The 24,343-nt window shown below is 39.3% G+C and overlaps 1 protein-coding gene across 16 annotated transcripts in view; it reads left to right on the top strand.

The window, feature by feature from the left end:
* RAPGEF6 (Rap guanine nucleotide exchange factor 6) overlaps nucleotides 1-17,527 on the top strand; it is a 247,086-nt gene extending 229,559 nt beyond the window's left edge. For 11 of the 16 annotated variants that reach the window (XM_043491149.1, XM_043491150.1, XM_043491151.1 and 8 more), the window contains 4 exons: nucleotides 3,623-3,851; nucleotides 7,107-7,618; nucleotides 10,877-11,188; nucleotides 13,242-17,527. In XM_043491149.1, the coding sequence (XP_043347084.1) occupies nucleotides 3,623-3,851; nucleotides 7,107-7,618; nucleotides 10,877-11,188; nucleotides 13,242-13,267 (1,079 nt within the window). In that variant the 3' untranslated portion in view covers nucleotides 13,268-17,527. The remainder of the gene's footprint in view (nucleotides 1-3,622; nucleotides 3,852-7,106; nucleotides 7,619-10,876; nucleotides 11,189-13,241) is intronic. The other 5 variants (XM_043491153.1, XM_043491154.1, XM_038413806.2 and 2 more) reach the window with 1 other exon arrangement.
* Nucleotides 17,528-24,343: the final 6,816 nt, after the last annotated feature.

Here is a 24,343-nt window from a genome sequence, read left to right as displayed (position 1 = left end):
TTCTGTTTTACCTCTATTTTAATTCCAAAAAAAGAGGATCATAGGTTGGACAGAAAAACGAGCTGACCTGACTCACTACAAGAGGCTACTACTTTCTGCAAATCAACTCATAAACCAAATCAACCCAGTTATTAATATAAACAAAAAACTTCAGCGATCCAGCCAAATTTCCACTGACAGCTTATAATTTTTTATGAAAAAGAGCCCAGAGGGATCATAAAACCAATTGCCATAATTTTCTTTTAACAGAGTTTAAGTTCAGAACGAGAGAACAATTTAACTGTGACAGACATTGCAAATGATATGCTATTGAAAATGCATTCTGTTCTGTACTCAGAGGGAAAGCACAGAAAAGCTGCAGGAGGCCAACCAGTAAAACTGCTATCACTAGGACAAGATATCAGCTGCTAGCAAAACCATAATAATCTTGCAACATATGTTACTTCATTTTAAATAGATTTCAGAGTATGTTGGTTACTACGTAAGGTAACTGAGCTGATGTATTAGAAATAGTTCCACTCAGAACCAAAGTTTGTTTTTGACATCCTGTCCTTTCAGTACCTTTTTTTATTTTTGCTCATACATGTCTCAAAGAACAATATGTCAGTCATTAAATGCCAGGCAAGTATCCATAGCTCTTACATAACTAAAGTCGAGGCATGCAGGATCCTTGTTTGGTAGGTAATGGACTTTTCTGTCACTTGTTTTCAAAAACAATGCACCAGCTCGAGGGAGTATATTCAGTTTGTTTGAATTTTACAGTGCACCTAACAGCAAAATTGGTCGGAGTGAAAAAGAAACTTCTGTGTATTTCATAGTAATGTTCAAACTCTTTGTTTGCAATCTACCTACAGTAAAGGAAGCAAACAGGGCCCTAATGAAAGCTGGTGTAATTGACGTCAGGTCTGAATCTGATTCAGTGAGTCTAGAGCTATAGCACAATCCCAAAACCCACTGCTAGACAAATTTACTAGAAATGACAATTTCATAACACAAGAAATGACAACTTTTGGTAGTCCATCTCTTAATTTTGGTAGCCCACATAAACTTCAATGCAAAAATTATGCATGTTACCAAAGCTAGGGAGGAATGATTTGGACCACTCTATTGTCTCTCTTCTTCTTCCTTCTCCTAATTTGTCTCAATCCATTCCTTCCCTCCCTGCAACCTCTTTTGAATCTTTCTCTGTATTTTCCCTTTCTACTCCAGTTCAGGTTGGCAGATAACGATACAGAATTACTAGCAGTCCTTCACTATGCTAGTTCAGTTGTAGTGCCTGCAGTGATTGAAACACTGACCATCCTAGTCATTTTACTCTCAGCACGTATTTGTTAAGCACTTCCATGGAGAAGCATTAGGCTACACTCTAGCTTCCAACATTGATTGTCAAAAACTTTATGGGGCTCCCATGACACACCGATGAGATTCAACTTGCACTTGAGGACCACTAACTTAAACTGAAAATTAGCCTTAGAGTAAAAAAATTAAGTACTTGTATGTCCATTTACCCCTGTTTTCATCAGAGTTGGGAAGCTAAAAAGTTAGAGCCCATTTACCTAAAATTGATATATTCCCTGAGCTGTTTTTGAAAGGGTGGTGTGTGTTAAATTTAAAAACAAAAAAGGAGCTCTAATTTGAAATCTAGCTGTTACAGGTGATTTGTGCAACTCTTACCATATCTTGGACTCTGCTAATTAGCGATGAATATTGTTATGTGTCCCATAAATCAGCCTCAGCATATGTAAACTCTTTTATGAGACTAGTTGATTCAATAGGGACCCATAAACACAGGTCTTCAGGAACAAAGTACATCGTGTCTGTGCTCGAACATCGGAATAATTTTTTAATCCACATTTCACACATGGCATAACAGTACTCTGGCATTGAACTGGTAGAGCTGACTTTTAGTTACTATATAAAATCACATGAAAAAATATTTGTAACTCTAGCAACCCTGGTATTAAAATACAAGGCAGCATCTTAGCTGCTTGACGCAGGTTTTTATATTTATATTTTGCACATAGCATCCAGAGTCAGGATTGCCAGTGATAAGAGGTGAAAGATTAGGTTTAAACTTGTTTGAAGTCCAATCACATCCTGACAAGAAAGGAGTGTTCTGTTGCCTCTTGGAAAGAACAATTTGGTGCTTCTGAGGTCATATGGGATTTTTCTAACTTGACAGCCTTCCATGTTACCACTTGGTTTCTGCAGCAGTGCAGAGTGGGTAGTGAATTAGATTCCTCCACTGAATGCAGCTCTGGCTATTCCTCCTAAATTGTCAAGGCCTGGGGTAGAATTAAAATCTACAATGAACATAAGAAAATTAGCGGGAAAAGAAATATAACAATTTCTGATTTACATTTACTTTAGTTACTATTATTATATTTGTTTGTACTATAGTAGCATCTAGGAACCCAAATCAAGAATCAGGGCACCATTGTTCTAGGCACTGCACAGACAAATAACTAAGAAGACAGTCCCTGCCCCCAGAGAACTGGCAGTTTAGGTGTTGAACAGAATATAAGAAGTTGACAGAACAGACATACGGGGAGCGGTGTGTGTGAAAATCTTTAAAAAAAAAAATCTCCCGTAGAGTTATTAATCTCTTATTTTCCCTCCCAAGCTGTAGAAGGTTGGTTTATAGGGGTTGAATAGTTTATGTATGTGTGTGTGAGAGAGAAAAAAGGACACATTGAGAGTGGCCCCAAGCAGGAAAAAAAGAGTTGTGCATTTTGTTCTGAAAGTGGTGAGCTTTCAGTGGAAGTGCTTTACACAGTGCATGTCCAGCTGATGTAAAATCTCTACCTCTCATACTTGTGAACTGCCCACTTGAGTTTCCTGATTCATAATGTAAATTCATAATGTAAATAAGAAAAATGAGATGGAGCATATGTCTTATCCTTCAGTGTTTGTAAATTTTGGCAATGATCAGCATACCCTTATTACACCACATGTCTACACTGGCAAGTGAAGGCGTGATTTCTGACAAGGGTAGGCGTACCTGTGCTAGCTTATATTTAACATGTACTCTGGTTGCTAGCCCGTTCTGAAGCCTGCCACCACGTCTGGTGTTTTGCAAACTATCTTCTTATATCTAAACTATTATTATTGCCTCTACTAGCTAGATTAAAGCTGTGTGACAGACATGCCTTTGCTTGCAGTGGAAATGCCCCCCCCCCCCCAATTTTCTGTTGAATTTCATGCACAATAGGTGGTACAGGAAGATTGGGGGAAATACATTGTCTCACTAGCCAAGGTTGTTTATAATTGTGGCTGAGTGGTTGTTGCATTGAAGTAACTTGATACACCAACCTGGTATTCATGGGGCAATTTGTTGCCATTGCAGATTATATGTAATGTTAAATTAACCTCTTGGTTTAAGTGGGTCTTGGCTGTAAGTACCAGCTGATTTTGGTATTAGCACATTGTACTGATAAATCCTGATTCCTGTTATGAAAGGTAGTAGCATAAAACCTACAGAGAAATAGGCATGAGGGAAAGGGATCTTTCTGAATAGCCTTATTGAAATATTTTTAGTGCTTTAATGTGGTGGTGAATAAATAGACTTCCCCTTCTCTTTTTGATGTTTTTTCCTATTTGCTGCATGTCTTATCTCATTTAGGCTATGCCCTCATACCGTCCACTAAATCTGATAACTTCTCAGACTCCAGCCACAGTGAGATCTCATCACGGTCCAGCATTGTGAGTAACTGCTCTGCCGACTCAATGTCTGCAGCCCTACAGGATGAGAGATGTTTGCCTCAGTCTCTTATTGGGATGGATTCAGCAGGAGCAGCAGAAAGAAAAGAAGTTCCTCAACCATCGGCTGAGTATAGCCAGCCTAGCATTGGGTGAGAAGTGTTTGTGCTGTGGTACTTGGCTGACTGACATAAGGAAAAGGAGCAAAATGCTTTAGTCAAGGCACAGTTAAGGGTTATGGTGTAATTATTATTATTAACTTGTTGACAGCAATGTGCTTGCTGTTTTATAACGTAGGGGAAGACAATTTTTTGCGCACAAGGAGTTTGCAGTATAATTTAGATAGACAAGCTTCTCTGCATCAGCAGGTTTTGGATGGATGTCTCTTGCAGGAAAATGCAAATATACTGAGAGCTTGAAGGATATTTAACAAATTCCTTGCTGTACAGTGCTGAGGAAGGCAGCTGAATGAGAACAGCATGCTAGCAGTTGTCCCTGGTAATCAGTAATATCAGTCACTTCAATACTTTAAGGTTTAATATGTAACCCAAACATTTTGTAAGTTGTTTTTATGATTGTTGAAGCTGATTAGAAACTGGTTTCCCATCTTTTGTCTCCTAAGGTTCCCACACCAGACAGTTTGTTGCCTTCTTAGTAAGATGGCTGCCACCAGTAGCTCATTCAAAGATGCCACATATGTCTAAAAACGTTGGGCTTGATCCTGTGATGTGCTGGGCCATGACAACTTCTATGGAAATCAAGGGGCTCAGTATCTCTTGGGATCAAATGCTGTCTTTTCAACCACAATGTATTTTATTCAGGGAGAGAGATTCTCTTTACATTTGAAATATCAAATACCTGGACTGAGTCATATTAATGCTTGATATGCAACACTGGCAAAGATCTGCCCATGGAGAGAAGTGAATGATTTTTTTTTTTATTAAAAAATAACACAAACTTTTCATTGTTGAATACTATGAGGAGCTGTGTCTACTTGTGTAGCCGTGAAACCCAACAATAATGTGAGAGAATAATGAGTATTTTGTAGTGCTTTCTCCTTATCAATGAGACTATTGGAGAGAGAGTGCATTGCTAAGATATAACTTCTGAATATTTACCAATCCCAGTTTTTCCAGTGTGATAAAATTGGAAATAGTAGATCTATTTAAAGGTTCACTTTATAAACTAAAGTAATTCTTTCCTAAAAAAGCACAGGACCTTCCAATTTCATCAGAGATACGACATTTATTCACTGCAGACATAGAATAGTTAATTAAAAATCCCAATGTGCCAGGGTATTGAAGCACATAAAATCACAGTTTTTCAGAACGCATACTGTTGCATTAAGGATAGTATTGCAGCCTGAACTTGGTATTTTCATGTGTTTATAGATTAAAATCAAATCCTCCCAACTCTGTATTATTGCTACGTTTTCGTTTCCTTAATTTTTTGTGAAAAAAATATTTTTTTTATAGAAAAGTTCAAAAGATAGAAAGGCAAGGGAATAAAAAATGCTTCTAACATGATTCCTAGATTCCATAATGTGTCAATATACTGTACCTATTAATGATGAATTTTATAAATTATCCTTGATATTCATTTATAGCGCAATCCAGAGCTGATCAGAGAAGTTTTGAATGGGCAGTCAGCTTTAGAGCATATTCCCTCTGTCTCTGTTTGTGTGTCAGCCCCACAGCATGCTGACCACTTCCCCACTCCCTTTCTGCCAGGTGCACCTTTTAAACCAGTCGGTGTCTTTAGATTTTTTTTAGAATCTCAGCCTTTAGCAAAGTTAACAGGTTTTTTTTCCCCCAGGGCCTCAAAGTAGCATCTCCCAGTAATGGTCTAATTGATTTCTTAGCTGCTCTGAAGGTATGCACTTAAAACTGTCTTAGGCTATGTCTACACTACAGCTTATGTCAGCAAGATTTATGTCGCTCTGGGATCTGAATATTCCACTGTCCCTGAGCGACATAAGTATATTATTTTTTTATTACAAAAACTTGCACTGTAAAAATGATGAACAAAAGGAATAGTATTTTTCAATTCACCTCATACAAGAACGGTAGTGCAATCTTTGTCATGAAAGTGCAACTTCCAAACGTAGATTTTTTTTGGTACATAACTGCACTCAAAAACAAAACAATGTACAACTTTAAAGCCTAAAAGTCCATTCAGTCCTACTTCTTATTCAGCCAATCGCTAAGGCAAACAAGTTTGTTTACATTTACGGGAGATAATGCTGCCTGCTTCTTATTTACAATCTCATCAGAAAGTGAGAACAGGCATTTATATGGCACTTTTGTAGCCAGCAGTGCAAGGTATTTACGTACCAGGTATGCTAAACATTCGTATGCACCCTCATACTTCGGCCGCCATTCCAGAGGACATGCTTCCATGCTGATGACACTCGTTAAAAAAATAATCCATAAATTAAATTTGTGACCGAACTCCTTAGGGGAGAATCGTATATCCTCTGCTCTGTTTTACCTGCAGTCTTCCATATGTTTCATGTTATAACATTCTCGGATGATGACCCAGCACCTGTTCATTTTAAGAACATTTTCACTGCAGATTTCACAAAACACAAAGAAGGTACCAGTGTGAAATTTAGCTACAGCACTCGACCGAAGGTTTAAGAATCTGAAGTGCTTTCCAAAATCTGAGAGGGACGAGGTGTGGACTTGCTTTCAGAAGTCTTAAAAGAGGAACACTTAGATGCAGAAACTACAGAACCCGAACCACCAAAAAAGAAAATCAGCCTTCTGCTGGTGGCATCTGACTCAGATAATGAAAATGAATGAGTCTATCCACACTGCTTTGGATTGTTATTGAGCAGAACCTGTCATCAGCATGGACACATGTCCTCTGGAATTGTGGTTGAAGCATGAAGGGACATATGAATTTTTAGCGCATCTGGCACGTAAATATCTTGCAACACCAGCTACAACAGTGCTATGCAAATGGCTGTTGTCACTTTCAGGTGACGTAAACAAAAAGCGGGCAGCATTATCACCTGCAAATGTAAACAAACTTGTTTGCGCGACTGGCTGAACAAGAAGTAGGACTGAGTGGACTTGTAGGCTCTACAAGATAAAGAAATTGCACTATAGTATTTGTATTAGGTGAATTGAAAAATACTGTTTCTTTTGTTTTTTACCATGTAAATACTTGTAATAAAAAATAAATATAAAGTGAGCACTGTGCACTTTATATTCTGTGTTGTAATTGAAATCAATATATTTGAAAATGTAGAAAACATCCAAAAATATTTAAATACATGGTATTTTATTATTTAATAGTGTGTTTAATTGCGCAATTAATTTTTTTAAATCACTTGACAGTCCTAGTTATTTTTCTACAAACCTGTGTTTTTTCTTTCTATTTTATTTTGTCTTCAAATTTAGTTGGTCACTAACTAGACCTGCTATAATCAGAGGGATAGCTGTCACATCTTCCATGAGCAATGAAGAGATCTCCCACGAGCATATCACAATAGAAGCTGCGGACAGTGGCCGTGGAAGCTGGACTTCATGTTCAAGTAGTTCTCATGATAACTTTCAGAATATCCCAAACCAGAAAAGTTGGGATCTCTTGAATTCTTACCGTCACAGTCATCTAGATGGACCCATTGCTGAAGTAGAACCCACAAACTGTTGCCCTGAAGAGACTTATTTGTATTCTGAAGCCTTTTCCAAAAATAACTGGCAGTCAAAAGCCAGCACGGAACACGATCAATCTCGGCAAAGCTGGGCCTCCTCAAGCTCTCTGTCAGACACATATGAAACAAACTATGGGACAATTAAACGGAGAGGGCTGGAGCACTCTACAGCAGAGCAGACTGAGGTTTTGGACTCTAAGCCAGCCACTGATGCAAATTATAAAACTGTTACTTCAAGTACAGAAAAAGGCCTGATAGGTAAGCCAAGCCAAAAAACCTATGGAAGCTTCCACATCTGTTTTGCATTTTAATATTAAGTTGTTAAGAAATTACATCAGCAGATCTGGGGGCTGGGTTGCATATTAAATCCAGTTTTACATGTGGTTTAAATCAAAGTAGTACCCAGACAATGTGTTTTCAAACCAACTTTTTTTTTTTTTTAAACTAGGAAAATTAAAAGAATAAAGCAACATGCTCCCTTACAGCCTTATGGAAATGCAGGAGGCCCATGTTCAGGGAAGCATCAGGCATTTTTACATATGCTCTCAGTGTTCCTTTATTTCTTGAGACTCCTTTGGGATCACTTTTTTTTAATTCTCCTCTTTTACTTCTATCCCACACAATCCTTATTGCTACACATTTTCCTCTGACAAGGAGGTCTGGACATGCCTCCTGTGGGAATCCACTGACACTGCTCCTTCCAGCAACCACTAAGGGAGGAGGTTGACTAGTGATGCAAAGAGACTGAGCACACTGTGTCCATAACACTCCTGTCCCAGGGGTCCCAGAAGCTATGCAGATTCCCTTCATAGCATCACGTTGCACTGCCTGCTGTTAGATTGCTTAGCCAACTGACATTTGCATACTACAGGAGAAAAGCACACTTTCTCCTCACATAAAATATGCCTTCCAAAGGCATATTTTATTAATGTGCACATGCTGTTTCAGTGACTTAGTGAGTAGGGTTGCCAAACAACCAAGACGAAAGGAGTTGGATTGCAAAAAAGATTAAACATGGAGTAAAACTTTCTAAAAAAATTGCTGAAGTTAGGGGGTGAAACTGAAACCCAATTTAATTCCTGAGCAATTTGCTGGAGGGACTTACTTTATCATCATAGGATAATTGCTGAGCAGACTTATCCTTATGTCACATATAGGGTGGAGGCCTTCTCTTTTTCTGGCTTTGTGGAAAAAGTGAGCTTGTCTAAGAAAGTTTTCGCAACCTCCCTCCAATTTACTTTGTATTCATTTCCTTCCATCACATGCATTCACACCCTGCCCTAGCCTAATAATATATCCTAACCACTAGTGCACTCTTCATCAGCTCTGACATTCTGGCATGTGAGCCACTCAATGCGTTCTTGTTTATCTCTTACTCCTTTCTCTCTTGTTTCCAATTCTGTTTATGTACCGCATCGCACACTTTTCTTTGCATGCAGCCATGTTGCTGAACTATGTGTATTCATTGTTAAGAAGCATTCAGCAACATAGTTCAACAGAACGTGCATTGCATCCTATTCAGGGAAGGGGAAAAATAGGTGGATATGGATCTTGGGTCACAAGTAGATGTTTAATTTTGCAAACCTTTCATCCACACTTCATCACATACATCACATCAAAGATATTCTAGTTTTAGTTCGCCATTTGTTTAGTCTGTTCTGGGGTGGGAAGATAGTTTCAGAGATGAGACTTCTGAAAGAAGAGAAGATCTCAGTGGGAACACGACAGAATAAGGAGTCTCTTAAGGCAAAGGATCAATTCAGTAGAACTCGCACTTAATTTCTCCTGAAAAAGCTATTAAACCAGCAGTGTCTGTAAACACTTTTCACACAAGGAGCTCATGCACTTTTAAAATGCTCATTAATAGGATTGTTTTATATGCAGAATGGGAGTGGGGGTATTGAAGTTTTTCTTACGTGATATCTTAGTGTCCTGGTTTCTAAGTGATTTATATTGTGAGAAGTTACGAGAATTATGGAGTTATAATGGTGTGGATGCCAATATTGGTGCTACGTCCAACTCTACCAGTGGATGGCATTCTCTCGCAGTCAATATTAGTAGATAGAGGCACCTTTGGGTGTATAATAAATAAGAAAATTAAAGTAACAATAATAATATTTTGCATTCAAATGTTTCTTCTTCAGAGTGCTTTACAAATATCTAAGTAAAACATGCCAGATTATAGGATAGTTCGTACTTTTTCCCCTTAAATGAGGGGGATGGTCACACCTTACAGAGAGCCCAACTCATTAATCGGTTGGTGGCGTTTCTCTTGAGGTGCTTGAAGACAATTTGCTGCAGGAGGAGTTTGCTGCATCTAAGACATCCTCTTGAAATTCATGAATTGGTCCCTGATTCCCACACAGGGCTGTGGGAATAGCACTATCACTGATCTTTTTCAAGTAAAATTTTTAAGGCGTGTTTGATACTGTTTTTGTGAAAGATAAGAGTCATTTTATTTATAACCCTTGAGTGAGTCGACATACTTTAGAAAAAGTAAGGGTCATCCAATGAAATGAATAGGCAGCAAGTTTAAAACAAACAAAAAGAAGTACTTCTTCATACAACACACAGTCAGCCTGTGGAACTTGTTTCCATGGGATGTTTGTTAAGCTAAATATTATGTACAATCTGTCTCTTAGTGAGAGCTTCATACAGAGCTTTTGATTTCTTCCTGCATCATAGATAAGCGTAGAATATGTACTAGTGTCATACTGCATATCAGTAAGTGTAGTAGAATCTTGTTATAATAAAGTCAGTCGTTTAAAGAACTTCTCTTCTGGTTCATGAATAGGGCTGGAAATCAAGAGGTCTGCTTTCTATGCCTGACTCCACCACAAACTAATTGTGACCCTGGGCAAGTCAGTTAACCTCTCCTGTATTTAAAAAAAAAAAAAAAAAAAAGAGGAGGACTTGTGGCATCTTAGAGACTAACAAATTTATTTGAGCATAAGCTTTTGTGAGCTAAAGCACACTTCATTGCTCAAATAAATTGTTAGTCTCTAAGGTGCCACAAGTCCTCCTTTTCTTTTTGCAAATACAGACTAACACGGCTGCTACTCTGAATCTTGTATTTCAGTTTCTCAGCCTAAAGAATGGAGGTGAAGAATATTTACCTCCCAGGATTACTGGAAAGATAATTGCATTTATATTTGTAAAGCGCTGCGAAATCCTGTGATGGAAGTTGCTATAGAAGTGCAAAGTATTATAACTACTGTAATTGTAACTGGAGTATTTCAGTGCATTTAAATAACATAAGGCCATAGTTCAATTGACCTTCAATTGACTTTTCAGCATATGAGTTCAGTCATTTTGCTATTACACTGACTTTTCAAAATAAGTATAAAGTGTAAGTTAAAAGCATAAAAATCTGCTGCTGTTGTTATAACCAATGTTTCTGCATTTGCCTTTTGTTATCAGTTTCTGTTTTGTCATTGTAACACTTCAGTTTTTTTTTAATGTTTTGTTTCCTTTGTTTTCTTCATTAACATTTCCATTGCTTATTTCTTGTACCAGTGTACTGTGTCACCTCACCTAAGAAGGACGATAGGTATAGGGAGCCTCCGCCCACCCCTCCAGGATATATGGGGATATCTTTAGCGGACATAAAGGAAGGATCACCCCATCACCCACACTTAAAGCCTCCAGACTATAGTGTGGCAGTGCAGAGGTCAAAGATGCTACATAGTGACCTCTCTAGACTTTCATCAGCTTCTCTCAGTAGTGAACCAGTGGCCTGTATTTCATCGAAGATGCCTCAATGGCATAAACGGCAGCCGTCCCATCCTAAACTAGCAGATATGACTGACGCAGATAGTGAAGAGGATGGTATGTTAACTAACTTGATAGATGTTAAATGAACTGCTATGTAAGTCAAGTCTCATTACTGTGCGAAGTGTTACCTCAAAATGATGTTCTTGAGTTATTCTCAGTAATTCTTTGAGATTGAAACTGTTTTTAAAGAAAATGTGTATGTTCAAATTAAGTGTGCCTTCATATTTTAAAAAGCACATGGCGCAATCATGTCACTAAATGGGTTCTTTATCAAAATGTGTGAGATCTACAAAAGTGTAATTAAGATACTCTAGATCAGTGGTTCTCAAACTGTGGGTCGGGACTCCAAAGTGGGTCATGACCCTGTTCTAATGGAGTTGCCAGGGCTGGCGTTAGACTTATGGGGCCCGGGGCTGAAGCCAAAGCCCAAGGACAATGGGGTTCAGGTTACAGGCCCTCCACCTGGGGCTGAAGCCCTTGGGCTTCAGCTTTGGCATCCCCACTCAGGGCGGTGGGCTCAGGTGGGTTAAGGCTTTGGTCCCCACTCCTGCGGTCATGTAGTAATTTTTGTTGTCAGAAGGAGGTCGTGAAGCAATGAAGTTTGAGAACCCCTGGGCTAGATCCTATACAGTGCTACCTTCCCCTTCAAATTTACATCCTTTATTTGAGCAATTCTGATGCCTTAAAAGGACACTGTCAGGTTAAAAATTATATTTAAAAATACCGTATTGGATTATTAATTCTTGAAGAATATTTGAAATTCTAATTACGATTCGCTTCTTTGCATTTCTCTCAATCTGGACAGTGGAAACAAGTTGGTTCCACTTCTGGTTTTTCTTCCATTTCTGGTTGGTTTACATTGCAGTTGTCATGTGCTAATGTTGCAAGAGAATGTTTTAAAGCTTTTTTGGAACAAATAAATTAATGGAAACTTTTCTGTTGCTCTTAGGTTTTTTAAAAGTTTGTTTTTACAAAATCTGAAATTGGGACCACACTTGAGCTGCCACTGCCTTCTTAAACTAAATTCTTCTACACCCTTGTTTGAAGTGACTGTCAATACTGTCATAAACAATCCATGCTGCTTGCAACAATATATATATGCTTCAGAAAGCTGTTCTTGATTTGTAAAAGATGACTCCATACTAATGTATCGGTGCTATTCTTTCAATCTTCCAATTTGTTATGCATTAGTATTACCAATCCTTTCCCCCACTGTCAATGAACTGAACCTTTTGAATTAGAATATAGTACTAACTTGCTTGAATTTCCATCTGGCTTAAAAACAACATGCATTTAGAGTCAAAGCCTTTGTGATATAAGGCAATCCTATTTTTGCATTGCATGATATTAGATCATTCTGTAGTGTATATTACTCTTGTGTACCATGATTCCAACTCATGAGCCATGAGATTAAAAAATAATGATACAAAGAGGCCAAGCAATATTTTATTCCAGATTTTTGCAATGAAACTTATTGTACAGTTCTAGATATTTTTCCTTTTTAGTTTTAAAATGTTTGGATAACTTTATCATTTTAGAAAATTGCTTGCTCCTTCCCTGTCCCATTCTGCATGGTTTGGAGTCACTGGAATGCATTTTCCAGTGCATTCAAAATAATAATCTGAGAATACGCAATTTCATCTGTTTTTCCATGTATGTTCATCAAATAGGTAAGAAACGTGTAGGATGGTAGAAAAACTTTTTGAATAAGAAAAGGAGTACTTGTGGCACCTTAGAGACTAACAAAATTATTTGAGCATAAACTTTCATGAGCTACAGCTCACTTCATAGCCGATGAAATGAGCTGTAGCTCACGAAAGCTTATGCTCAAATAAATTTGTTAGTCTCTAAGGTGCCACAAGTACTCCTTTTCTTTTTGCGAATACAGACTAACACGGCTGCTACTCTGAAACCTGTCTTTTTGAATAAGGATATTTATTTCATTCTGGTCATTTGATTAGATTCTGAAAGCATTACATGGCAGTACAATCTCCACAGAATCACTAGAAGTAAATGGTGGGGGTTGGTCAACATACTGAATTAATGTACTGTATGTTCATGGCAGATGTCTGATGTAACAATTTACAATGTTTTTCTTGTTTTACAGAAGATGAACAAGTATCAGCAGTCTAACCATTGGGCTATCTATGAAAACCACTTCAAATCACAGGGGACGTGGGACTATGAACCGTATGATTATGTTAGCTAATGCTGACAACTTGCTGCTACTAACCTCGAAAGTTGCGTTTTCCTCAGTCATGGACAATATGAACCTGGCTGGATCATAAATCTCTCTAACTTACTTCACTCTACCACAGTCAGCTACCACAGCCTAAGAAAACTATTTATGCCTGTGATATAAATACCATTTCCAAGGAGTACAGACTACCTGAATACTGAAATCAGCATGATAAGAAGGACCAATCTTGGTACATTGGGACCACCAATTGTCAAGAACCACTTGAAACTTGGAAGCATTCTTCTGTATAATCCTTTGGTAGATTTCTGTGATATATATTTTCCACATGACTATTATAATTCTAAAATTAAGAATGTTATTTTACATACTTAAGCAAAATTGGGGACTGCGGCATTATCTGAAAAAGTAATTTATTTATTTGGAGTTTATGGAGGGTTTTCTTTTATTTGTGATGCGAGTGCTCTGGTTGGCTAGTGTGAACGCTGACAAAGAAAATGGGTACTAACTTAGATACATGTCAATATTCTTTGTGCTATTGAAACAGACACAGGTAACAAGGGGCCTACTAACTCATTCAGAAGTACCCCGATTTTGGATGTGTACTTAATGTAAATGGAATAAAGGATATGGAAGTTAATGTGCATACAGCAATGAAACACTGCCATCTCTTGGTCCTGCTCTAGAAAACCCTGCAAAATATCTATGGAAGTCTTTAACTGTCAGCCTGCTGGGAAAATAACTGGAGTTCTTCTCCCACATTCCCCCAAATTAAAGGTTTGAAACATGGAGGCTGTAGTTCCTGTGAAATTATTTGGTATGTTCAAAACTTTCCAAGTAGGACTGTAAACAAATTTTGCACTGCATAGTTCAGCATGTAAATCACATTGTTAGCAATAGAAAGTAAAATTGGTGCTCTGTGGGTTCTGTGATCATCCTATATTTTTTTCTACTTGTACCAAAATTCAAATATTTTAGGTACTGGAATTATTTAAAAGGAAAATTGTCACCACTCCCATTAATGGAGTAGAAAGAAAGTTTATTAATATAGCATTTTAACCATAGGCCATTGCATATAATATAACAAATACATACAAATTTTATATCAAAACAAGCCATTATGGAATAATATTTGCGAAAGTGAACATTTGAGATATAGTGTATAACTGATTCTGAAAACCTACAGCATTCATCCAATGAATTAGATTTCAAGTTTTAGAGTGAAATCCTGGCCAGGTTGTAATCATTGGAAGTTTTCACTTGGATGGAGCCAGGATTCACCTCTAATGTTCTTTTTGTACAATTAGGGTAAGCTAAGTTGCTTGCTTTAACTTTACTTAGCCAACCAGAGTATATGGGGTAAAACTGGAAATACGTGCATTTTTTTTCTTGTTCTAGCACAGGATAACCCAATCAAATAATATAATTGGAGATGAATGTGTGGATCTTGGTTTTAACATTTTACTTGTAAATCATAATGGGGATGTTTACAGACTAAGTTAGACAGATGTTTGTCATTTTACAGGTGCCTCAAAGAACTTATATATTACATTATGAAGAGCTTTAAAATTTCTTTTCTTTTATTTTTTTCCTGGTGTAAGGCAAATGCAGCATTTTCTGAAAATATCACAGTACCGAAAACAACCCAAAGCCTTTGATGTGCATCTCCCATATCTACTTGGGACTGATGTTGACAAACATGAGAATGTGTTCAATCAAACTTTTGCTTGTGTTCATGTGTGTGCCGGATTTAATATTATCCTGTGGCTGGAATGTATTCTGTATTGAGCCTTGTATCCTGAAGTCCTAAATCAGTCAAGAGCAGTAATGTGGGGAGAGGCTGTCTAATTCATAATTAGTTGATTGACTATATGTTAGATTTTTGGTATGAGCATCTGAGAAGTAAATAGCTGAAAAATCATAGTGAAAAGCAGATTAGCTGTTTCTTAAAGGATACTTTCTTCTTCATCAAGGCCTTAATGTATACAATGAACTTGTGTAGGCCTTAATGAATCAAGATTAATATAAGTGTCAAAATGGTCTAGGGCAAAATGATTACTTTCAGCATATATAATGTTCACTTCTTAATACTTAAAATTATGTCTTGCTGGATATAAATTGCAAATTCTAGTAATCCCACAGTAAATTGTAAACATTTGTTAGCTTCTAAGTAGCGTACACAATAGGCTTATCATTTAATCAGAAAATCATGTGTTTTGTGCCAGATAAATTAAGTCCAAAGGTTTCAGTGACCTCAGATATTGATTTGTAGTTTATTTCAGCTTGTTGAACAAACGTAAAGGATTAAGTCTTTGTTCTTGAGGTGACTTCCTTTCTATCTAAGGGCCTGATACTGCTTCCACTGATGTCAGTAGGAAAACTCCCAATGACTCCCATGGGAGCTGGATTGGGGCCCTCATCTGGTATCCATTAAGACAACCATTTGATATTGATTACCCATTTAAACTTGGTGTTTGCACATCAACAGCATCATTCTGTTCAGCAGTACTTTTCAGGCATAGTTTTTAAAGTGAGTGAAAGTCTTGCTAATCATATTTTCTGAATAGACAGTACAACTAGTGTAAATAAATCATGCATAAACTATTGATAAAAGAGCTACTTTTTCTGCTTCTTCTGACTTGGACAGTGTGGCATCTGCTTGTCCTTGCTGTGACTTCGTTTGTTTTTTAATTCAACTGATCACATTGATCGGGGGAAATAGCCAAATGTAGTGTGTCTTGTATGGATTTGAAGAGATATTATCCCTTTTTTTCAGCTTTGAAAATTGTGAATTAAGACTGCTTATTTCAGGTTTTACGTTGTTTCATGTAAGTGGTATCTCATGGAACCAAAAAATGTGAGCTGATTTACCTGTACAGCACTCTGTCCCTTTTAATTTCTTTCTCTTACACAGCCCTAACTTCTGCTGAGCAATTCATGTCCCCACTAATATTCTTCCTCCACTTACTCTTTCACTAATTGTTAGTTTGCTCATAAGTGGTGAGTGAAGGATTTGATTAAAACCAATTTGATTTTTTTGCCTGCATTGTGATATTTCATTGTGCAATTAAAATCTCAACCTTCCAAATCGTTTGGAAAGAACCTTCAAACCAATTGTAGTACCTTTGACTTAACTGGCCTCCACATAATGAAATTAAACAATTGAGCTTCTGTTATATTAGTTTGCCTGTTCCATAAATACAACACAGTAAACTAAAGGGGAATTCCTTCAGATATTTGCAATATGCTTCCTTTAAGTGTTGGACAATAAGAGGAGTTGAGTGATCAGCCGTCATTAGCAGAGTGGTAATATGAGGCCTTTTCTTGCTCATGTGCATCATCTAAACTCACTGAGCAGAGTCATTGGGGCCAGTGAGGCTTCTTATGTGGGAGATGATTGCAGGGTCAGATTCCTGGCTTCCTTCCAATTCTCACAGGTCATGATGAGTGAGACGCCGAGTGTCATCCTTTTCCATTGAAGTCAATGGGAGATGGAGGTTGGCTAGCACTTCCAAGGATTGAGCCTATAGGAAACAACCTTTGCAGAAAGACTCTGCTTTCTATCAATAATTCTCTTTCAAAAGATAAATCTGAAAAGTTTTTCTTCATTCTTTCTCTCTCAGATCACATGGTTGCAGACAACAATGCAAATATATGTCATTTTAAGCTTTTGTATATTAGAATTAGTTTTTTTAAAAAAGATATACTTACGACTGCCTTCAGAAAAACAGATTAGAAAAAAGGGATACTCTCTCTTTAGAAAAGCTTTATACATTATATTTAAAAATGTGGAGGAAAAAACCCATCTTGAATTCCCAATTCAGCATTAGCTTATGTTGTGCTTTTTTGTTTTATCTTTATTTTTATGTACCTGGAATGCAGTTTAGCTTGGTATTAATAAAATTCTAAATATATGAGCATATTGGCAAAAACTGCACAGATGTAATGATATTCCAATAGCAATTGTACTGCACAAGTCAGTGATTGTAAAGTATTCCGTAACAAGCAACGTGTCTCCTATTTTTTGATACCTCTTACACTTATGTCTTTTAGAAAGACAGTGCCTCTGTATGCTTTTTGTACTTTTACTGAGTGATTGTAAATATTTGTTATATTTTTGGTTAAGAGAATGTTTAAAAGTACTGTTTATTATCCAACCTACTAATATGTTGGAATCAATAAACAATCTACATACATTCATTGTTTTTAAGCTGGCCTTCTTTGATTATAAAAGTGCATAACCGAGCGGAGGATTCTACTGAGACAGAGTTCAGTCCTAGGGATATGCAAAGTGTGCAGTCAGAAGTGGCATTTTCTTGTCTGTGGCACCACCTTCGGTCCTGGTGAGGAATAGCAATTAAATGAGTGTTTCTATTTTAAATAGGAATAAAAATAGGACGGAGCAATGGGAGCCTGGTTGGGGGGTGGGGAGGAGGATTGAGGAATTTGTCACCCTAGATGTTGGTCAGATTTTCTTGACTAAATGCTTAAGGCTGGGTCTGCAGGCAGAATGACTGAGGCTGAAACACAGAGCTGGTTGCTGTTCTGCTGCATGACTTCTCCCCTCTTCTACAAATGGGCGGAAATCTTCCCTGTGGCATTGGGAGGAGGTAAAATGTTGCTGCTGGGGGCTGTAGGACAAGGGCCTGCTGCACACATCAGGCCATCAGAAGTTTTGCCACCAGCCATGACACAAGTTAAGTTAGGTTCAGCTTTTCCCACTAAGGGCTTGTCTATACTTATGACTGAATGGGCACTGTTGCGATGGATGCAGCCGTGTTGATTTAGCAGGTTTGGTGAAGATCCGCTAAGTTGATGGGAAAGTGCTCTGTACTCCAGCTCCCCGAGAGGCGGAAGATACGTTGGCAGGAGAGCGTCTCCTGTCGACACAGTTCAGTTGTGTAATTGAGGTAGCGTAACTTACGTCGCCTTACAGCTTTAGTGTTAAACTAGCCCTAAGTTTGCTTTCCCCTTTGAATTTGCATTGTTCTTTTCCATAGTAGTGACCTCCTTCCAGTCTCTAGCTCCCATCTCCCTCTCCTCAGTGGAAGCCCTGAGGCACTTTACCTCTGGGTCCTCTGGCCCCACCCTCACAACCATGGAGCAGCCAAGTTCAGGAGGTGCTATACTTGTACAGCAACCTTTCAGGAGCTGTGGCCTGTCTGCTTCCAACCAATCTTCATTCACCCAGGGCACGTGGTTTTGGGGTCAGACAAGCATGTTGGGGCCTACTCCCCCAGTAAACCTGCTATGGGAAAGTGTAACCAGGAGAACCAGTTTTGCAAATGAGGGACCCCACACAGTCTGCTCAGAGGTAAGGCTTACCTGTTCCTGAGGCGCCATGTCCCAAAAGAAGCAAGTGCCCGCTTAAGGAACTAATTTACAACTTTGATGAGTAAGTCACGTAAAACGGGGTCTCAGCCTTTCTCCTGTGAGGTGACTTCTAGCTGTGCTCTGCTTCAGACTCCCTTCCCCTCGGCCTGCAGAGAAATGCTCCTGGCTTTGCCCTACTGCTTCTGTGAAACGCTGTCTGTCAGCATCAGAGCACGGACTGTGCCCCCAGACTCTCACTCTGCCAGGGAAAGGGCTTTGTGTCGCCCAAGCAGGAAAGGATCTCCCCACCTCCCACTCCACAGACTAATCTCCAGACTAAAGGGAGCACTCCAGGCAGGCTGTGCCCACAACAGACGTACATAAGGACTCCCATTTCCTATGTATCTGCTCTAGCATGGGATTACAATAGGGCAAGTGAGAAATGCCCTTCCATGTACAAAACACCCTCTGTTTTACTTAGTCAGGGCCAAGTGGAAGTCCTGTAATGTGCACCAGACAGGTTGGAAAAGCAGACAGGCTTCCTTCCAGACTCCCAGGGCCTCCTACTGTGCACTTCCCAGGTATTTGCCCCTCTTCAGTTGAATAACCCCAGACTAGGACAAACCGTTTTACCTGCCTTCTGTAATAAAGCACTGGTGGAAGCACTGCATTTAAAGAAGAGTGGTGCAAGCTTCCATGCACCCACCTGCCACTCCCTATACGTACTTCCTTTGGAACAGGAGGGCGGTGGCTCATAAGAAGCTTGATACCTCAGGAAGGCAAGAGATTCCTTCACTGCATGCTGTAATAATATAACCAATAAGACCAAACCCTTAACCAGTCAAAATAGAGGCAGGAAGGTCTCAGAAGTACAGGAAAATATCTTCCCTCCTAGATCCTAATTCCTACAGCCACAGTCTCCTGTTCAAGATTATGGTCAGCCTGGCTCTTTGCTCAAGATGGACCCTTTATTTGCTCCTCTTATTCTTCTCATTGAGCTGGAAACACTCAGCGGCCTTTCCTTGTTTTGAGATTGCACAGAAGGGCAAGTGGATTATGTGGGTGGTTTTGCCCTCTCTGAGGCAAGAGTAAATTGTGTTGGGCTAGCTTCCAGTGCTGCAGAGCCACATCTTTTTACACAAGCCTGCACTGTGACTGAATGTTCCCTGGGCCCTGTCTCTCCAGACAGGGGAAGCGTTCACACTGACTAACAACCCATGAGGTCTCTCCTGGGGTTGAGAAGGAGCAGACAGATTCTAAACTTTTCTGGGTCAATTCTTGCTCTGTGCTCATCACCAGAGTATCTGAGCGCCTTCCAGCAGCGCATTAAGCAATTCGACTAGCATCTGTCGCATGTTTTCTCAGTCCTCTCCCAGGAGAAGTAGTACCGAATGATTGGAGAATTGCTAATATAGTTCCTATTTTTAAGAAAGGGAAAAAAAAGTGATCCGGGTAACTACAGGCCAGTTAGTTTGACATCTGTAGTATGCAAGGTCCTGGAAAAAATTTTGAAGGAGAAATTAGTTAAGGACATTGAAGTCAATGGTAAATGGGACAAAATACAACATGGTTTTACAAAAGCTAGATCGTGCCAAACCAACCTAATCTCCTTTTTTGAAAAAGTAACAGATTTTTTAGATAAAGGAAATGCAGTGGATCTCATTTACCTAGATTTCAGTAAGGCATTTGATACCGTGCCACATGAGGAATTATTAGTTAAATTGGAGAAGATGGGGATCAATATGAACATCAAAAGGTGGATAAGGAATTGGTTAAAGGGGAGACTGTAACGGGTTCTACTGAAAGGCGAACTGTCAGGTTGGAAGGAGGTTACCAGTGGAGTTCCTCAGGGATCGGTTTTGGGACCAATCTGATTTAATCTTTTTATTACTGACCTTGGTACAAAAAGTGGGAGTGTGCTAATAAAGTTTGCAGAGGATACAAAGCTGGGAGGTATGGCCAATTCGGAGAAGGATCGGGATATTATACAGGAGGATCTGGATGACCTTGTAAACTGGAGTAATAGTAATAGGATGAAATTTAATAGTGAGAAGTGTAAGGTTATGCATTTAGGGATTAATAACAAGAATTTTAGTTATAAGTTGGGAACGTATCAATTAGAAGTAACGGAAGAGGAGAAGGACTTTGGAGTATTGGTTGATCATAGGATGACTATGAGCTGCCAATGTGATATGGCTGTGAAAAAAGCTAATGCGGTTTTGGGATGCATCAGGAGAGGTATTTCCAGTAGGGATAAAGAGGTTTTAGTACCATTATACAAGGCACTGGTGAGACCTCACCTGGAATACTGTGTGCAGTTCTGGTCTCCCATGTTTAAAAAGGATGAATTCAAACTGGAGCAGGCACAGAGAAGGGCTACTAGGATGATCCGAGGAATGGAAAACTTGTCTTATGAAAGGAGACTTAAGGAGTTTGGCTTGTTTAGCCTTACTAAAAGAAGGTTGAGGGGAGATATGATTGCTCTCTATAAATATATCAGAGAGATAAATACAGGAGAGGGAGGGGAATTATTTCAGCTCAGCACCAATGTGGACACAAGAACAAATGGGTATAAACTGGCCACCAGGAAGTTTAGACTTGAAATCAGACAAAGGTTTCTAACCATCAGAGGAGTGAAGTTTTGGAATAGCCTTCCAAGGGAAGCAGTGGGGGCAAAAGATCTATCTGGTTTTAAGATTCTACTTGATAAGTTTATGGAGGAGATGGTATGATGGGATAATGGGATTTTGGTAAGTAATTGATCTTTAAATATTCAGGGTAAATAGGACTAATCCCCTGAGATGGGATATTAGATGGATGAGATCTGAGTTACCCAGGAAAGAATTTTCTGTAGTATCTGGCTGGTGAATCTTGCCCATATGCTCAGGGTTTAGCTGATCGCCATATTTGGGGTCGGGAAGGAATTTTCCTCCAGGGCAGATTGGAGAGGCCCTGGAGGTTTTTCGCCTTCCTCTGTAGCATAGGGCATGGTTGACTTGAGGGAGGCTTCTCTGCTCCTTGAAGTCCTTAAACCATGATTTAAGGACTTCAATAGTTCAGACATAGGTGAGGTTTTTCATAGGAGTGGGTGGGTGAGATTCTGTGGCCTGCGTTGTGCAGGAGGTCGGACTAGATGATCAGAATGGTCCCTTCTGACCTTCGTATCTATGAATCTAGGAGAAGAAGTGGAGTTCTTTCCCTTCCCTACAGTGAACATGTTGTCACAACCCCTTTTTGCTTTTTAGCCAGGAAGGAGCTCCCCTTCCTCCTGTACTATTCAAAGTGACTCAGGAGAGGGCAGGAAAATCCCCAACAACCCAGGAGGGTCTCCACAAACAGGGTTTTTTCAGGGAGAAGTCCCCCTCCCACCTCAGGAATTGTCAAGACAGCTTAAAACACAAAAGGCCTAGACTCTGTTAGGTACAAGTGCCCATCCCTTGCCTTGTTCCTGGAGAAGAGTAGCTTTAAATATAATAAATTAATGCGTCCACCACTTTCCTTGGAAAACTATTGTATAGGTCAATAGGACTCACTATAAAGAAGGCACCTTTTCTCTTTATTCAATGTAAATTATCCCTTAATTTCATCCAGTTGTTTCTAATTATACCCCTTTTGTACGCTAAATAAATCCCTCCTGTTTCATGTTGCTTATCCTGCTACAACCCTTTCTCTTGTCCCTTTGATGTGTAAGTTAGACCAATTTACACTCATTTAAGCAACATATAACATACAAAACAGTTAAGTCACCTCTTAATTTTCCCCCTTTCATTTAGTTATTTATGGATCTTCTGAAGGGTAAATTCACACTGAACCTTAAAAATGGGTAAATAATTTTCCAGACTTTAGGTTGTAACGACAGGAACATAGGAATTGCCAGATTGGATCTGGTCCAGTGTCCCATCTCTGACAGTGACCAACATCTGTCAGACAGGATACTTCAGGGGAAGGTGCGAGAACCCCACAATTGGCAGATCTGGGATAATCTCCTCCTCCCTGCAACTCCACAGGTCTCATTTTGGTCTCTGATAGAGAGTGGCTTAAACCCTGATGGATGAGAATTGAAGCTCTGAAGCATGAGGTTCATGAGTACATACTGAGACGAGACCGCCAGAATTCGCTATCATATGCAGAAAACTACTATTTCCATTGGCAGAAGTTTTCACTCGGCCTGTAGAGCACAGGAAAAGACTGAGCCAGCCAGTTGAACACAGGAAAATTATGCAACAAGTGGCTACAGCTCTTCTGAACTTTTTCTGTTAATTTTAGAAAACCAAAAATGCTTTAAAATTGGAAGTAAAATGCATCTGTTTTCTATTTCCCACGGGTAGCTGTTTTCCTCTTTGACAGATTACTTCATAGCATGTGCTTCCCCTTTGATCTCTGGCATCCCAGCATGGCAGACTTCCTGCATCTTGATTATATTGGGTATGTGGCTGATCTCAGACACACCTTACTACCTATTTCAAATGGAGGAATAAAACCTAGTACAGCCACGTGTAGGAAACAAATGCAAACCTCTTAACCCTGAAAGAGAAGAAAAATGCCAGGCTCTGGTTTAGCGGTAAATGGGGATTCGGACCCATCACTCGTATCTATTAGTAGATTTAGAAGCCAGAGGGTGGGGTTCTCAAAAGGGCTCAAGGTTGGCTTTAGCTCTATTCCCATTTAAGTTAATGGTGTAAAACTCCCATTGGCCTCACTTGGAGCAGAGTTAAGCCACTGCTGAACTTAATTGTCTTCACCGTGGAAAATCCCATGTAAACGGGCTCATAAATCTATTGGGAATATTGTTGCTGTAGAGGATCACTGAGGAGTACTTTTTTGAAATTTGGCACAGGATACATTGCTCAGCAGCTTCTTTAAATATTAATCAGATACAAGCTTTTAGTCGGTTTGTCAGGCGCTGGCCTATCTTATTTCAGTGGCAGAGAGACGAAGTATTCAGCAGAGATGCGCGCACGCACACACACACACACACACACACACACACATTTAAAGTGTTATATTTATGGCTTATTTTTTAAGCCCTTTGCTTCTTTTGCTCTTCTTCTGTATTTTGCTGAGCACCTTCAGAAGAGAGCTCAGATCTGCATTAAGATCTACATAGCCTTTGTAAATCCGGAAAGAGACAATATCTGCTGGTCTATTTGTATCATGTCAGACAACATCATCCCACTATGCAGTAGTTTGATCGTTAATCATTAAAAAGGAACTGCAATGCAACAGCTGAGGAGTGTGAATTAAATGCAGTGGTGGTGGGTGAAAAAATTGCCACCAGAGGGTAGCATTGCATGTCATTTTAGCTGGTTGCTTTTGAAACTCATCCTTTTGAGAATCCAGGCTTGAGTGCAATTAAGTAGGACAGCAGCAGTCATGCAGGTTTAGACATGCAAATATTCAGAGCACCAGTAAGGAAACGGCTGTGTCCTTTTAAAATGTTTATTCTTGAACAAGGAACAACCCTTTGTGCTTGCAGCCTGTGTCACTGGGCTATGTGCAGGGAACTAGCAAAGGTTTGAGGGATGGATTTTTACCCTCTCAATCCATAGGCAGATTGCAAGGCTTCACTGCAGCCCCTCTTCCATGTTATAAGCTGAAGTACCAGCTACTGCCTCTCTGCTTCCCCGTTCCAGGAAGTCCCCATGGTCTCATCCCCAGCAGCTCTCTACACTGGCCTATTCAGAGCCAGTTCCAAGATA

The sequence above is a fragment of the Dermochelys coriacea genome, chromosome 8 (assembly GCF_009764565.3).
Source record: "Dermochelys coriacea isolate rDerCor1 chromosome 8, rDerCor1.pri.v4, whole genome shotgun sequence".
NCBI lineage: Eukaryota > Metazoa > Chordata > Testudines > Dermochelyidae > Dermochelys > Dermochelys coriacea.
The sequence above is the reverse complement of the archived record's forward strand: the minus strand, read 5'-3'. Positions and strand labels throughout refer to the sequence as shown.